This window comes from Mycteria americana, chromosome 2 (assembly GCF_035582795.1).
Source record: "Mycteria americana isolate JAX WOST 10 ecotype Jacksonville Zoo and Gardens chromosome 2, USCA_MyAme_1.0, whole genome shotgun sequence".
NCBI lineage: Eukaryota > Metazoa > Chordata > Aves > Ciconiiformes > Ciconiidae > Mycteria > Mycteria americana.
In genome coordinates this window covers 50,975,612-50,992,373 of record NC_134366.1, presented here as the reverse complement: position 1 = coordinate 50,992,373, position 16,762 = coordinate 50,975,612, and the positions used below count along the sequence as shown (strand labels likewise).

At 40.1% G+C, this 16,762-nt stretch overlaps 1 protein-coding gene across 10 annotated transcripts in view; it reads right to left on the bottom strand.

Moving 5' to 3' along the window:
* TRAK1 (trafficking kinesin protein 1) overlaps positions 1–16,762 on the bottom strand; it is a 707,654-nt gene that overhangs the window by 565,726 nt on the left and 125,166 nt on the right. For 6 of the 10 annotated variants that reach the window (XM_075493380.1, XM_075493381.1, XM_075493382.1 and 3 more), the window contains exons 16-17: positions 9,105–9,207; positions 3,088–4,193 (exon numbers count right to left, since the gene is read on the bottom strand). The exons of 1 other annotated variant lie outside the window; for it this stretch is intronic. In XM_075493380.1, coding sequence (XP_075349495.1) covers positions 3,395–4,193; positions 9,105–9,207 — 902 coding nt within the window. In that variant the 3' untranslated portion in view covers positions 3,088–3,394. Of the gene's footprint in view, positions 1–3,087; positions 4,194–7,720; positions 7,810–9,104; positions 9,208–16,762 lie in introns of those variants that run through there. 3 more of the 10 variants (XM_075493384.1, XM_075493385.1, XM_075493386.1) reach the window with 2 other exon arrangements.

The window sequence follows — 16,762 nt, the reverse complement described above, 5'->3', positions numbered from 1 at the left end:
CCAAACAATATCCTGATATGGTATTTATCACTAACAGAATGCGGTTTTCTCCAAGTAGAACTTCTCTCTTTTTAAATCTTAAGCATCAACTTTCATCACTAGGTCCCACTACAAGTACTTGTGAGGGCTTCCCTCCTTGCTCTCTCTTCTACACACATCTGTGATGGTTTCCAGATTTCCTTCCCATCTCACACGTACACACTCTCCCATGAGTTAACTGAATCCCAAACCCTACTCATCCTAAAGCCATAGGCACCCTGTGGACCAGCCTCAGCTGCCCCCCTTCCCTGGAGTGGCACTTGTTCCACTCAGCCTGTCCTCAGGCGTGGAGGGCTGGATGCACTGTGCTAGTCCTCCCCAAATCCCTCCTGTTAACCATTAACTTTCTGATCACGAGCCTCCCCCAGGCTCGGAGTTGGGCAGACAGGAAGAATGAGTCTGTACTCACTGACACGGTACCTGGGTGAGCCTGGTGCAGCATGGCGTCAGCCTTTCTCGCAGTTGTGTGGCACTGCGTCATACTAATGCAAGCCCTCCAAGTTTATTTTGGCATTACTGCTCTCCAGTTTTCTCTCTGTAGCAAGTATGTGATATAAATGGTATTATTTCCCTCCCAACCTCGCACGCATCCCTCTCCTCAACATATGAGACTGTCTAGTCTTTCTATGATTTCTATGATTTAGTGCCTGACTACCTCCTCCTCCAGGGAGCTCTTTTACCACTACGTAGCTCTCACCACACGTGCAAGATTTTTTTAGTCTCTCATTACCCGGTCTTTAATCAGTGGGCTGTTTCCTCCCTCAGTAACAAAGATACTAGCAAGCAGCAGACCTCACTTCTGCCTCTTGGAAAACACAGGATGTTTCCTCCTTACTCTGTGCTTTCACATTTTGTCACTATATATAGTTTTTGCATCATATTAAGCAGGAGAGTTCACACCCCTCTCCTGCTCAAACTACACAAACCACATAACGTTGAATTCTTCTTTCTTGGAACTCAAATAAAAACTGCATTCACTTCTATATATTTTGTTTTAACCTAAGTTTCACCAGTTCCAGCAATCTGAAAATCTCAAAACTCTTCAACCACTCCTGTGTCTAAGAATTTAAAAACCAAACCTGGTGATGGCCTCTTATTTTGCTTTGACCGAGAGATGAAAGCAAGGGATCAAGGTGGAATATTTATCACCTTAAAAGAACAGGAAAAAAGTTGAATAATACAAAACAATGCAACTTTTCTGTTATTTTATTGATATTAGTGAAGAAAAATTTAAATTTCATCTTTCTGATGTGTTACAATTGCTTTCTCCGGTGGGTGGACAGCTCCTACTGCTTATTTAAAGGCTAAATAATACTTCCCGACTGCATGATTAACATCTACACTTTAAGTTCTCATATGGTATTGCTTTCTTCCTCTGGGTATATAAAATGGTCCATTAAGTCCATGATGTTTTTCAGAATCAACTGTTATTCTATCTACTGTTTTAAGATACATTCAAATAAAAAGATACTTAAATTTACTTGCAATAAGTGCACACATACAACAGCAAAGAGAGCTGATGACATTTTACTAAAACATTTTAAGTTCATAGAATAAATAGAAGTCTTCAAACACATGCAGTAAATGACCGATGTGTTTTTTCTTTCTCAAAAAATATCCTTAGTGTCCATAGCACTACCGCAATAACTACTTCATTCAGAAAAAAAAAAAACCAAACCACCACCCACCTATCTCTCGTCACAAAGACTAAAAGACAGTTTCATTTATACAAGAAATTATCAGTGCTAATGATTTAGTAACAGTCTGGTACAAACGGCAATTCACGGCAATTACGTGTAGTGTGATTACGGTAACAAACAGGGAGCTTGACTTAGATCTCACAAGAAGCGCAAGGAAAAGAAAGCAGATGTTAAACCCTCTCCCCTCCACTCTTCTCCATCTCCCCTTCCAATAAAGTACAGGTCTGAGCTCAGCTCTAGAAACAAGCTCTCTCCAGTCTGCTCCAGTTCCAGGACATTTCAATTCTTTCTAGAAGCACCCAGCAGAAGTTTGGGAGAAACAGAGAAAAAAATTGCAATGTAAATTAGGATCGCCTAGCTGTAACTAAAGGTTGTGTGAGGTCTTTTGTTTCTTTTCTGAAAAAGTGGGCGTTACATGTTTGGTATTAGGAGCTGTTTTTTCAGTTTAAAAACACTGTGGAATAAAGCATTTCCCATATTTTTACCTCTGCTAAGGTCCAACTTTGGATGAAGAAGGTTTCCTCTGAAAAAAGAAAACAGAAAATAGGTGGGGAATATTCTCACCCTGCTTACAAGGCCATGGTCCTCGACATGCATGAACCCTGGATCAGCATGAGGATTGCAAGTTGCTCTTTCCAGCTTGTACCATTCCGTTACTAAATGTTTTTTGTGGTTCTCTGCTGAGGTTTCAAGGACGCACCTTTTCCTAATACTGTTTTTGCTACATGTTCTTTTATAACATTCTTATCTGTCAATCTGTTCCGCAACTTTGACTTCTAGGAAGTCACTGCCATGTTTACCTCATGAGTTGTGAAAACTGTTTTCTTTGGGGGCACTGACAAAGCGTGTTTCAGTGGCAGCAACACATAGTAAAGCATTTTCCCTTCCACAATCCAGTGCAGCATTGAAAAACAAAATAAACAACAAAAAAAGAAGTCGCACAGAGTGTAAGCATGCCAAATGAAACAGCGGTGGTAGGAATATGTCAATATTCCAGGTACCCAGTAGGCCTGCTGACCTCAACACAGTATTAGTTCAAGTTTAGCACCTCCGGCAGGAGGATAATACAGAACAGAAAAAGGAAAAAAAAAAGTTTCATCCATTCAGGCATAATAACCAGGCACTCCAATAACTCAGCTCAACACATCTACCGAAGCAAAATTAAAACTACCACGTTAAACTGAGGGCTTTTTTTCAGCATTTAACGAAGCACAAATGCTCCCATGCTTCAAGTGATGTGAGGTCTCACAAAACACATTCAAGAGCTTCCCATGCACCTTCGACTCAAGTTAGGCTAGCTACAGAATTCACGTTTTCCAAGTCAAGTTGTTTTTTGTTGGTTTTGTTCTTTTGTTTTTTTTCAGTGCATCTTAAAAAAAAACCTTTTCAAAAGGTTAGCAAGTTAACCTTAATACAGCAATCGTAACATAGAGCCTTTTGCACTCAATTGAACAGTAAAATAATCCAATTAGTTACAATAGATCTGGTACATATTTACACATTTTATACAAAGTTTACACATTTCTCCCATTAGGCACAAAGTTGATTTGTCAAACTCAAGAGGCAATGAAGAGGTGGCGGGGAAAGGAAAAGAAGATCGGAGAAAGAATCTGAGTATTTTTATTTAAAAAGACTAGCTGTAAAAATAAAGTCCTTCATCGTAAGCTAGTTTGCTTCGGGAGCTTGGTTCCCATGAGGATCCCCGAAGTGAGAGACGTCGGGCCTTTCATCTGCATGCTGGAACCCACCATGGTGGGGAAGCTCCGATTCCTTCGGATGCCGGTGTTCAGCTGGATGCCCCCGATGGCACTGGTCACGGCAGGGCAGCCCAATGGGAGACCGTCTGGTGCCAGGCCTCCAGGAACAAGGGCCCTCACTGGTCCTTGTGCCCCACAGAGAAGAGGTCCCTGGTCATCAGTTAAAGGAGGAGCTGACGTTTGCCCTGAACTCACAACTTTGGCGATACCAAACCTCTTGACTTTGTCCACGAGATTAAGGTTGGAAACAGACACGTCAGTCTGACTCTCACTGTTCCTGATGTTCTTTTTATTCCTCACCTCTTTCAAGATTGAACTAGCAGGCTTTGAAGCCAAGAAGTTGTCATAAGGTGGGCTGGTGCACTTGAACTCGAAAGATGGAGGGGATGAAGAAGGTGTCTGCATAGGCGAGTTTGGTGGAGTGGAAGGAATGATTGCCATTTTAGGGGGGTACGTGTTCAGGAGGGTGCCTTTGCTAGCTCTGTCCCAGCTCTGCGGATTGTACACTGCTGCCGATATGCCCCTTTCCTTCAGCAGCCACACCAGTCCCAGAGACGTGCTCATCGTTGTCGTGGATTCCCGGAGGTTAGTGAAGGATTCAGCCAAACTCAGACGCCGAGGAGTACAGGGAGTAGCCACCGGGGTGCCTTTCAAATTGCTAATGCTGCCACAAGCTGGAGTAGGTGCTGCGTTAAGGCTGAAAGCAAAACAGCAGGCAAATTATTCTCTCTGCTAAGGAATTAAAACTTACAGCAAGCAAGATTTTTAACCCTGAACAGGGCTAATTATCCATTTTGAGAGTGCACAGGAAACAAGAGTTCCCAGCTCCTTGCAAATGTGATGACAAGTGCAAAAACGTCATCTCTTACAAAACACATCTCTCCACTTTGCATACTTCACCACCCAGTCTCATGGGATTAATGCATTCCTCACCACCACCACATTTCTTCTGATAAACCATTAAATTGACAGGTTTGTGATCAACGCCTTCAGTTTTGTTTCTTGATCTACTCGCTGTCGCAACTCCCAGTTGCTTGCATGAGACAAGGAAACTGGGGGACTTGACCGACGGTATAAGCAAGACAGATTTACTTTTTAGTGTCACTTCTGAGCGCACAGAACTGCTAGTCCTTCTAGTACTGCTGGGCCATAGCAGAGAGAGTGGCAAGGGAGCAGGGGAATGTATTTGCTACAGAAGCATTTGTAGCAAACCTGCTGGAAGTTGGCATTGTCACCAACATGCACTTCTGTAAGGTCAAACTCTTCTTCCCTTCTTCTGTTGAATTTCCTTTCACTTATGGGGAAGAGGATGGGGGCTCTGACTTTTGATGGAGATGTGCAGTGGTGTGAATAGTCATCAAAAGAGATGAGAAAAAACAGTCAAGCTCTTGGTTGTCAATTGGTAACTGATAACTCCGCAGCGAACCAAATATGACAAAGAGCCATTCTACTGTTAATTTGGTAAAATATTAACTTCTATAGTTTGAAACATGGCTAAATTGCTCCCCACTTCCAGTTCTTTCTTCTCAAAATAAACTATGGACAGGCAGTTGACAAGAAAATGTTAAATGGGCAATAATCTGTACATTTAGAACAAGTGGCAGACATTACAGACTTATGTTTAGTGCTATCTTACCGCATTTTGTTTTCTTAAGCATGCTACTGCTAGTTATTAGGGGTTGGGAATTAGGGGTTGGGATTTCTTGAGGCGTATCAAATAACATTCATTCTGACAGACCATCTTCTCCCCATAAGCTGACCATCTGAATGAACACAGACTCAATGGAGCACCTATTTCCAAAGAATTACCAACACAAAGGAGATGTTCCAAATCCTTTGTGCCACAATACGAGATCTCATGGACACTGAGGCTTGCGTGTTTCTGGCACTACAGTGCTATCCTTAAAAAAATTGTTCCTTATAGATCAGGCTAGCCACAGCATGTTTACCTGTGCATAATTCCCACTCAAAGTTTATGGCAGTCCAAGGTACACCATTCATTGAATAAGGCATGGTGTACTTAGTTATTCCAGAAACAAGGCATGTGGGACATCCATGACACTCCAAATTCATGTCTATCTGGGAGAATCCCAAGGGTTCCACGCACCTTTAAAAAAAGCTTTCCAACTATTTCTAACCATGCTGAAATGATTATTTTTGCCACACATATATATATACACACACATAAGAAAAAGTGAATTCCATGATAGTATTTCCTAGGCATGGATTTGTCCCCTCTAATGGCATTTAAAGGGTCTTGAACAATGCAACACTTGATGCTAACAGAGAATTCACTGACCTGAGAGCTCACCACTGTTCAAAGAAGGAAATCTTCCCCTTCGTCTTGCCAGGTTAGCAAGTGAGTGACACTCAGCAAAGAGTCAGACAAAAACCAGAGCCAATGCAAGAGAGCAGGAAAACTAAGCGGCTGGGAGTGGGGGAGAACAGGGAAAGAGCAGGATCTTCCCTTTTCAGCAGAACCACACTGTTGGATCAGCTCAGTTGTAGCACGCAACTTAAGTTGGGTTCTCTGTACCAAGAAATGCATCAAAAAGCCACACTGAGACAATCTGGTTGGATTTCCAGGTGTAGAGAAGCCTCAGGCCAATGAATGAATTGCATCCTTTTTGCCCATATGGACGAAAGGGCCTAGATGATGTCTTGACTGGAATTTGCAGTCTCATTTCACCTTACGTTAATGAACTCTGGGAAGCCAAGACTACTGTGAATGTCAGGTTAGACATCCTGGAATGTTTTGTTCTGAGCCAGTTTCTGATGAGCTTAGAACTTCATCTAATGGTATAGAGCGATCAGCTGACACGAGTTAATATAACACTACAAATTTTTGTCCAGTGATCTTCTAAAAGTCAGCATCTTTAAGGCACTCCTTAATTAAGGAAATATTAGCCTGATGTTATGAAGTCTCAAGTCATGTCTTCTTTCCATGGCTAAATAGGATCTGACCAACATGATCTCTACAGTAATTTAGAACTGTACTAACTTCTACTGAAAGCAAGTGAAACTGCCAAAGGATTTTTACCCTGCAGTTGCAATTCAACAAGAGTAATTCCATATATTCCTACCTGTACACTGCAATGAAACACATGTTTGAGAAAACTAGTATTAAGAGTGGTGGAATTTGAAAAGCAGCCTCTCTAAGTGGCTCTGGAATTGGTCTTCTGGCACCCCCCCGTGTGCTGTGGCTGTCAGTGCATGTGGTAGATGGGCTAAGGCAAGTTCTCCTTACGTCCTCTTCATTCTGCCTGGACTGAATCAGGGGCAGGACAGAAGGACTCCTCACTGCAGAGCTAAGGAGGCCACACACGCCCATTGCAGCAGCACACACACGCGCTCTGAAGGCAAGGCTGAGTGGAAAGGAGAAGTTAGTTCACAATTCTTCTCTTAAACATTGATTAAAGCTGCATCTTCATAGCTCTGATTCCAGTTCTTGGTGGAACTAAAGAGCAGTGACAGCCACTGTGATGCATCTCCCACACTGACTACACACAGAAGTACAGAAGAAGTCTTGAAAAGCATGAGGGAGGGAAAAGAAAGAGAACTTACTGTGTGAACTGACTTTCTACAGGGTACGACCAAGTACATTTTGGAAACCCAGACAATAGGATCTTAATTATCAGGCTTCTAAGATGTCATAGTCGCTAGATGAAAACTACAGCACTCCAATGGCTTATTAACTCCAACAGCTTCATTCTTTCCAGCTCCAGATTTCAGTTGCACAGATATTTAGATTAGTATTTCTACTAATTTGTCAGCACAGGTACAGGTACACACTACAGTGCAATTAAAATAGGAAAAAAAAAAAAAAAAGACATCCCTGCAAGAAAGCAGTTGTTAGGTAGGTGTTGCTTTTTTTGTTTGTTTGATCATTTTGGTATTGCTTTAACCCGGAAATATTTTCCCCATCAAACTGACCAACACTGCAGAGTAGCCTGGACACAACCAGAGAAACAGACTCAAACTGGCCTCAGCAACTCAGCCCAGTGACAGTTTCAGAGTTAGACTGAGAAAAGAAACAAATAAATGAGCACCTCATTTAGCTAGATGAAATTTAGTCAGGTTAGAGCGTCACCTGGGTTAGAGGCTAGGTTAAAACGCAATCAGGTAGGTAAATATCAAAACTCTTTGGGTTAGCTGGTGCCACACACACTAGCATTCCTTGTACATGACCCTGCCAACACAGACGCTGCTGGCAGTGTTGCTCACCCCCTGCCACGCTGGGTCATAGCGTCTGCCCTATACCTCCTCTCAGCATAACGAGACATAATGCAGTTTCCTCGTCCTCCTCACATGACCTGTGAAGAATCATTTATAGTTGGTAAGGAGGAGCTCCTTAAATATGTCTGCTGAAAACATCATATTGTTTATTTTGCTCTTTGTCCTCCTGAATGAATGATGAACTTGGGCATAGCTAAGGCACCTGAAAATGTATTGAATTTAGCTGTCAGTTATGGCTGATTTGTTAGATTTAGTAACCTACGTAATCAGGGAGTTTATTATGACCACAATTAACAGCAATTCAACAATAAGAAGAAAAAAATAGAACTGCAGCCAAATAGAAGAATCTCTTCAGTAACAGTGTTGAGGGGAGAGGAAGACAGAAAACAGTAAAGAAAAACCAGCCAGGCCACAATTAACTAACTTTGTTCAGAAAGGGAAGCAGAAAAATTACATTTAATCATCATCCATTTCCTTTCCATCTCACAGGTTTTCATATTTAATACCCTTACTTTTCATGCGTTCCTTAGGTAATCAGTGCTCATCTCATGTCTAAACAATTCTAGACACATTATCCCTGAATGGGGACCTACACAATGGTACACTCCCACACAGGAGCTGGAAGGGGCAGAGAAAGGGATGAGGCATTATCCTTCTGAACAGAAAAAACATTCTTTAAATACTGATTTGCTAAGGAAGGAAAGTTCCCTCTTTAGGTATGAAATTCACTCACCCCCTCTGGTTCTCAGATCTTTACCTTCTATAAGGCTATAGAATTGCCTTCTATATGCATGTATTGCCTATACATGCCAATTGCTATTATTAAGCCAGTTCATTAGTTTCAGCCTGGCTACTATGAACTCATTTCCAACAATTACACCAAGGAACAAAGTAAATGGCTCCCTGTTTTGATTAAGGCATATTTCCACCTCCATTCCTCATGTATTTCCTGGATTTCTTTACCTGCGCATCCCTTTTTCTTCTGTGCCAAAGATTTAGATTTTTCCTCCCTGGAAAAATCTCTCATATTTTTTGTGACAGACCACATTCTGCACATTCACACATGAGGACTGCAACTAGTTTGGGATCAAGTAGTCAGGTTTGGATATTGGAAGCCAACTTAGTTATGTCTGATCCTGCAATATTTTAACTAGAGACAACAAAATTCACGATATTTTGGTTGGCTTTCTCAAACGTTACACATGCCTCTCAAATAAAATCAGGTTGAGGTAACTCAAAATGGGAGGAATAATTTGGGGGTGTGTTGTAATTCACCAATGTGGCTAATGCTTTTGCTTATGCCCTTACTTTGCATTTCCTTACAGGGAAAACTGACAGAGCTGAAGGCTTTGCCGTCACGGGAAACCCTTACCTTGGTGTGACTCGTGTGAGTTCATCAGAAGGGTGCAGAATGCGGCAGGTGGTGAAGGTGAAGGTGGAGTTGGTTTGTGACATGCACTTCCCAGGATGAGGTACTAAATTAAAAAAAAGCAAATTCTTTGCATTTTACACAGAAAAGGGGAAAACCAAACTTCTGTGTGCTGATAAGACAGATGCAAAAAGTGATGAGGTACCTGAGACAGGATCAATGCAAGAAAGGTGAAATACAGAAGTGCTACAGTGTTGTAACAAACACTTGTTCTCCAAAACAAACACATCTAGGACTCCAAGGCCAGTGCTAAAAGGGCCTGCTGCAACTTCCCCATGATCACTACTACTGCAGATAAGTCTTGATCAGAACAAATTTAGACAAGGCAGTCCTCATCTAAACTAGCAACTTGCATCAGTGGAAATTACAAGCAGCATTTTCTAGTACCAGCTCAGGAGCACTAAAATCTTCTGAATGCTCATGCATTTCAGCTTTTAGATTGATCCACAAAAAGGTATCCTCATTACTTCTCAGTAATGGATCCAGCTTGCTACAGGAACACAGATTGAAAAAGTTGGGGAGGGGACGGACACATAGTACTGTTTCTCTATCTCTGATTTTCACATACACAGTAAGGAAAGTGGTAGTTTTTTGGATCCACTACTGTACATCTGTGACATTTCTCTTGTGCATGTGTCTAGGTTCTTTAAGAATGTATGCCCTCAGCTGCACAACATAGCAGGTTTCTTAAACAGTGTAGTAAAGCATTTTCCCCACAAACATGGCTGTAAAGATGCCACTCTGTCAGTGTATCAGTAATTTGGGAAAGAAGCAATAGCGCTCATAATTTAAAAAATTAAGGACTTAGGCCAATTTCTTTCATCTTAGTAGAGCTACTTCTGTGGATATACCAACTTGCTGTATATTGCAGCTGTGGCCATTGCAAAATAACTACAAAATTTAAGAGCCATGCATCTGAAAAGCTGGTTGAAAAACACCCAGAGTTAAATATTACGTCAAAGATATCATGATTGCATAGGTTCTCTTACTTAGTAACCAAACTTAGCAGTGGTCAAGACATGCACAATAAAAACCGTGTGCAGCTCCCTCCCTCTCAGTCCTACCCAACCCTCTGAGCCATTCCCTGATTAAGCCACATTTTAATACCACAGTACACAACTATTCAACACATTGAAAAGGACAGACAGACAGACCAACTAGACCAGACACCATTCTGAACTTCCAGAAATGCTTAGCAGAAGCAAGGCAAGTCTTAATTGTGGCTGTGTTCCCTTTTTCATATATAAAGTATCACAGCTCCAAAATAGTGTGTGCAGTTAGGTAGTCCTTCAAGAACACATATAAGCAGTGTGTGAAGGCTAGAGCATGGGGAGTGTGAACAGTGGAAGCAGAAGTGGCTAAGCAAACAATGTGAGGTAAGTTCTAGTTAATGCTGGAATGTACTGCTGTACGTTAAAGAAGGATATTTCTAAAAACCCACTGGAGTGTCATGTTAACACACTCAAATATTAGCACAGCATAACATAACAACAAGCTCTACTTCACCTCCAGAGATGGTAATTATGATGCTTCAGGAATCCAGTTGCTTTAGAGATTAGTGTGAGCACTATAAAAGCTATTACAAGGGGGCACAGCCTAGCAATCATGATTCTCTCCATGTTGTAGAGAGTTAAAAGAAAATCTGGAGAAAGAGCTCAAATAACTGGACATGAAAAAATTCGTTATTTAGAGAGAACAAAGGACTTCAACATAAATCAAGTAGAAACAAAGCAATTATCCCTGGATGATGAATAGAGAACAGAATAAAGCAATGCTGGTTTAAGACTGCAAGCTCAACCCAAAGCACGTAGCTGTAATACAATAAGTGCATTTTCCCCATATGTAATATCCGTTGGGCACCCCCTCAGATTGGAAACAGGCACACTGAAGATACATAGCTGCATTAGCAAAAGCAAGACTCATTGCTATTAATGAGTCAGAGATAGGAGAAGGCTGCTAAAAGTAGAGAAATCACTGACTCTAATAAGAGGAAACAAATTGAAATTATCAAAGAAAAAAAATCATTTCCAAGGATGTATTCCACCCTCAAATACCACTAAGAAAGTCCTGTACCAGCTTTATCCTCCATCAGTCAACAATGGGGTGTATCATATTGCTGTAGCATTTTCCATCCTTTGGACACAATACAAAGAGAGTGAGAACCTGTTGCTGTAAATGAACAAAGTTTATAAAAATAGAAACAAAATGATTCATTCCTAACCTAGTCATTTTACATAAGAATATCCTGAGTTGGTATAAATTTGTGAGGAAGTAATATATAAGTTTACAATAAGAGAGACTATCTTCACATGTACATACACCAAAGTATTATTGTAAATATAAACATCTGCTCCACGTGACTGTGGCTGAAACCAATGTTTTATTTACACCCTCTTTCAAAGAAGTAGATGATTAACAATGAGGCTTCATATCTGTATGAAAAAGAACCTGTACATAATTCAGTGTTTGACAAAATTTACAGAAACATCATGTCATTTTATCCATCATGAAACCATAAACTAAACAGTATGTGCATTTTTTGCCTAAATTAAAATTCAGGCTAAACCATAGATTGCTGCTGGATCATGTTTTGTCTCTCAGTAATTAATGATTCTTTAGCTTATTAAGCTCTCTCAAACAATTCTTAGGCATTTTGGAAAAAAAGCAAAACATTATACCTGAAAGCAACTCTCCTGTAAGCACAAACATTTGTAAAAACATCTTTTAAAATACTGCAAAAAAGGGCAGGTACTAGTCAAACTGACTGCAGAGAGCTCCATCTTCTGGTGAAACAGACCCTTCCCCATTCCAAACACAAAGCTGATTTTATATAGCTCGGAGCTGTTTCAGATCCGGCTGCAGTACTCAGCTTATGGGCCATTCTGGTAGGTGCAAACAGCAACACAGATGCTTCTAGGACATGATCTTCTGCTCAGGGAACCCTCAAAAGACACTTTAATCTGGATTTTCAACCAGCTCATGCAGAGAAAGGTACAAAGTTACAGTAGGTAAACTAGTAGCCTGCCCCACCCACGAAAAGGCATCCAGACAAGCTGAGTTTGAGGAAAATTCCAAGAGGCAACTATACTAAAACACCATTAACTTTTGTACCATTGGTTCCAAACTCAAATTCACTGCTATGCTAGATGAATAGTGAGGAGGCAGAGAGCTCACAGCAGCCAGTAAATATTGGCATTTTATCTAAAATACCTATTCTGGCAGATACAGATTTATGCAAAAATGAACTTAAAAAAAAAAAAAATCAGAAATCTTCAGAATATGGCTTGATCCAGACTGGCACAAAGTTTTAGCCCAACTCTGAAGCAAGCCACTCCACTCATCATTTCTTTAGCATGTTTTAACGAAGGGAGGAAACCTGGTTCCCTGCTCTTTCAGCAGAGCGAGCAGTGGAATTTGGACATCTCTTTAGCACAGGCCAGTGAGACAGTGATGGAATGACAATCAGGTTGCAGAGTCCTTAGAGCAACAGATGGAGATGGTGTTTTAAAGCATTAGAAGTTTATTTTATTGCTGAATAGAAAAAAAAAGCTCTGCCTGCTTTGCAAGAGGATAACAACGAAGGACCATTAAGAGGCACTTTTTTCCTCCAGTGTCATCATTTGCGATACAAGCTATGGACCTCACTTTTGCCAGTCTATGCCACCAACTCCATTCTTTGGTAAGGTGAAATTCCTGAAAACTAGGTCACAAACCTCCATTAGAATCCACAGGACAAGATAGCTGCTTCATGTACTCTCTAAATTCAGCAGAGGTCATCCCCTCCAGGTGACAAGGTGAAAGCTCTGATACCCAGTGCTATCTGTACTGAAAAGTCCTGGCTGACAGAACAGGGAGAATATAGGGCATGCTGGAGTCGATGGCTGTGTTATCTACTAAAAGAAAATGGAGATGCGTGATAAACACAGCAGCTGCAAAATGTGAGCGTGGTGCTCTCCTAAAGGCGTTTAGGTGCCTTCAGATGTCCTTCAGAAAACATAGGTTTCAGGGGTAACCTGAATGCTCAAAACCTCCAAGAATCCATATGTCTATGCCAGGAGCATTACTCCTGTTACGTTTCTTAAACAATATACAATAAAATTATTTTCTCAATATCTGCATTTCCAAACTTTCCATTTATTTTGCGTTTGGAAACAGCAAGAGGTGAAAAACTGAACCAAGGCAGGTATTCTTTGGACAGTATTTTCTTAGCTTTCTCCTGGCTGAGGTCTCCTCCTCATATGTATATAACCATGGAGCACAGATATAAAAAGACTTCAGTGTATTTATGTGGCTTCAACATGATTTTATGCAGGCTAGGATCCCAAATTAAAATTTTAGCATTTTAACAGCACAGACAGCAAATGCTGACAGATTTTTCTTAAAGAAATATTTACTGTGAAATATTCATGCCATTTGAAAATAAAATATATTTAAATATGCATCAATACCTTAGTTCTAAGAAGAGTTACAAAATTTATTGCTTTTCTGTACAATGGTAACGTCTTAGAAGTATGTATAGCAATTCTGCTAAAAACAACTCAAACATAAGACATTCATTATGTGTTTTTGTGATTTTAGGCATCTATTTGGAAAGATCTCCATGTCATTGTTAAGGTCTAAACACGAAGTACAAGAAGGCTGATCCCGTAATGCTGCACACATGTCTGTTCAAAGCAATCAATCAAACAAACAAACACAAGTACTGAAAGACCAGTTCATGCAGCCAAAACTAGCATGCAATTAAGCACACACTGAATCAAGTGTAGCCCTTCCAACTTCAAAATGAGAACATACACAACATTATTAAGTGCTTTGAATGGCTTGGGGTTTTTTGTTTAAGGGAAACCTGAAAGGCAATGAATTTAAAACAAAACAAAATGAAATGAAACAAAAAAACCCAACAACCCCTCCCCCCAAAACAGACTCTATACAGTTTTATAATATACTACAGTTTCTTTCAAAAAATAAAAAAATATATTGAGGCTACTAAAAATTTGTGCTGCAAAAGTTACTTGTCCTAGATGGAATTAACAATACTGTGGCCTCTAACTTTTTTACCATTCCAATTATGTTGAGAGTCTACTCAAGTGATATACAAATTTCAAACTATTCCTGGGTATTAGGCTAGAACTGCGATTCTGGAATTACAATCCTCCATAAAATTACTGAGCCCACACACAGTATGTAGCTCTGACAGACCAACTGCAGGTCATAAATTACATGTATAAATTTCTTCTGAAATGTTCAGTGCCATAATTGCGATATAATCTGCATATACTTTGAGAAAGTTATTTTACATACCAATGGATACTACAGGCCTCAACATAGGGACAGGAAAATTCAAGGATCATAAAACTGTTTCCTATTTAGTCAGAATGATTTCTGACTCTATCCATCACTCAACAAGAAACAACTGATACTCTGTTCTGGATACATTTATTTTGGCTACAAGTCATCTTTGGCACTAGCAGCAATGTTTGTTCTCCTGAGCCTGGATGTTAAAATGACTTCTCCTAGGGCTCATCTGGAGCAGCACTCTACACGCCCACAAAATGGCAGTAAAAATAGGACCTCATAGTACTCTGCCAGAGAACATCTCCAGTGAAAAAATGGTAAAATACAACCCTTAAAGCATACATATCAAATGAAGCAGACACCTACCCAAAAGACTAAGATGACTTACACCTGTTGGGAACGGTCCTTGTAGGCACTGTATTTCCAAAGACGTTTTGTTCTCAGGTTAGAAGACCTGTAGCTATAGACTGGCACGCTCTATGGCCTGCCAATGACAATTGTAGGGAGATACATCCTGGCTTTTATGAACCTCTTGAGCTAGATTTTTCCACAATGGAGCTATCCTGGATTACAAGCAAAAGCGCTACCGCTAAAGATTGTATCCAAGATATTTCTCTCCTTCCCTTTTTATTTTACTTCCACATTGTCTAGCAAGAGCTTATTCTGTACGTTGCTGCCTGGAATCTCCCCGGAATCATGCAAGCAATGAGGTCATAACCTTGCGCTTGTGACAGCACTCTAAGGAAATGCACGTCCATACACACCCCTACCTGCATTCCATTTCTTACAGAGAAATCTAGGAGAGGCAGAAAGAACGCTGGGGTTTTTTTTTTTTTTTCAAGAGGAGCAACGGCTGCACAAAATTTACATACAAAATAAATTGATAAGCTAAGCACACATCTCTGCTCCCAAAAGGTATTCTTCAGTGGGCAGACTGTGGATCCTAAGAAGCACTGTCATATTCGTAAGTGCCTACTCTGAAAACATCCACAATTATCTTCTCCTTGTATACTGCCTGACAAATTGCTTCAACAAAAAGCAGATACAGCAGTATCTTTACTTCATTTGAGCAATGCAACCAATAATGATGTGGTGGTTCATGGATACTCCTAAATCCTAAGCAGCTGGCAATCTGGAAGAAGGATAAAGAATGGGAAATTGAAGTTTTCAGTGCATTTGTTTATTCTACACAAAGTTATTCATATTGCCCAATTTCTCTATTTCTGTAATGTATCAAAATTACTCAGCAAGCAATAGATGACAAAATAAGATTACTAGGACAATTTCATAGATTTTATCTACTTGGCAACTTGTAAGTAGGGAATATGCTTAAAAACCTTGTCTGAGATGACTAGACTTCTCCCAGGCAAAATCAGCAGTAACTAGGGAATAATCTGTTAATAACAGTGACCTGTATTCAAATTGTAACGGAGAAAGGAAATGGAGAGAAATACTAGTCTTTCTTGCCAGTTTGTAATCATAGTGCAGGTCTACATTTATTTTTCTACTCCAAACAAAGAACTCTCTCAAATCATTACCCACAGATGTTTTACTAATCCGTTCTTAAGAAAACAACCAAAAAACCTAAACTATATATATATATATCCCTCTATATAGTCCATGACAATAAGATTTCCAAATTTTCAACATGTTCCTGTGTTGAATATTCTTACAATTAGAAAATTCTTCACCCAAAGTGTAACCTGAATAGCTTTTTTTGCATAATTGTTGTATCCTGAGTCCATGAAGAACTGCTTGTTCCCTTCCTCTCTGCAGCAACACATTTTGAAATGATTCACCTTTTCTTGAATCTTTTATTCCACAGACCCTAAAAAATGGCAGTTATTTCAGTCTTTGATTATTTCAGTCCATGTTTCCTAGATCTCCGGCTTTTCTTGCTGTTGTTATTTAGACTCTTCAAAATTATAAACACCTGGATAATATCCAAAACTGTACACAACTCCTGCAAAGGCATTATTTATTTCTGTATTAATATAAAAAAGTTAATATCATTATTTCTGGGCAATAGATCTCATAGAATAAAGACAATTTTTGCCAATGGAAAGGGAAGTTGAAAAGTTCGAATTTCAAGCACTGGAAAAGGCTGCCCAGGGAAGTGGCTGAGTCACCATCCCTGGAGCTACTTAAGACACATAGGACATGGACTTAAGGACATGGTTTAGTGACGGACTTGGCAGTGTTAGGTTAACAGTTGGACTCAAGGATCTTAAGGGTCTTTTCCAAACTAAATGATTCTATGATTCTAAGTTTAATCTTAATACAACTGACTGCAAAAAGTAGCTTAT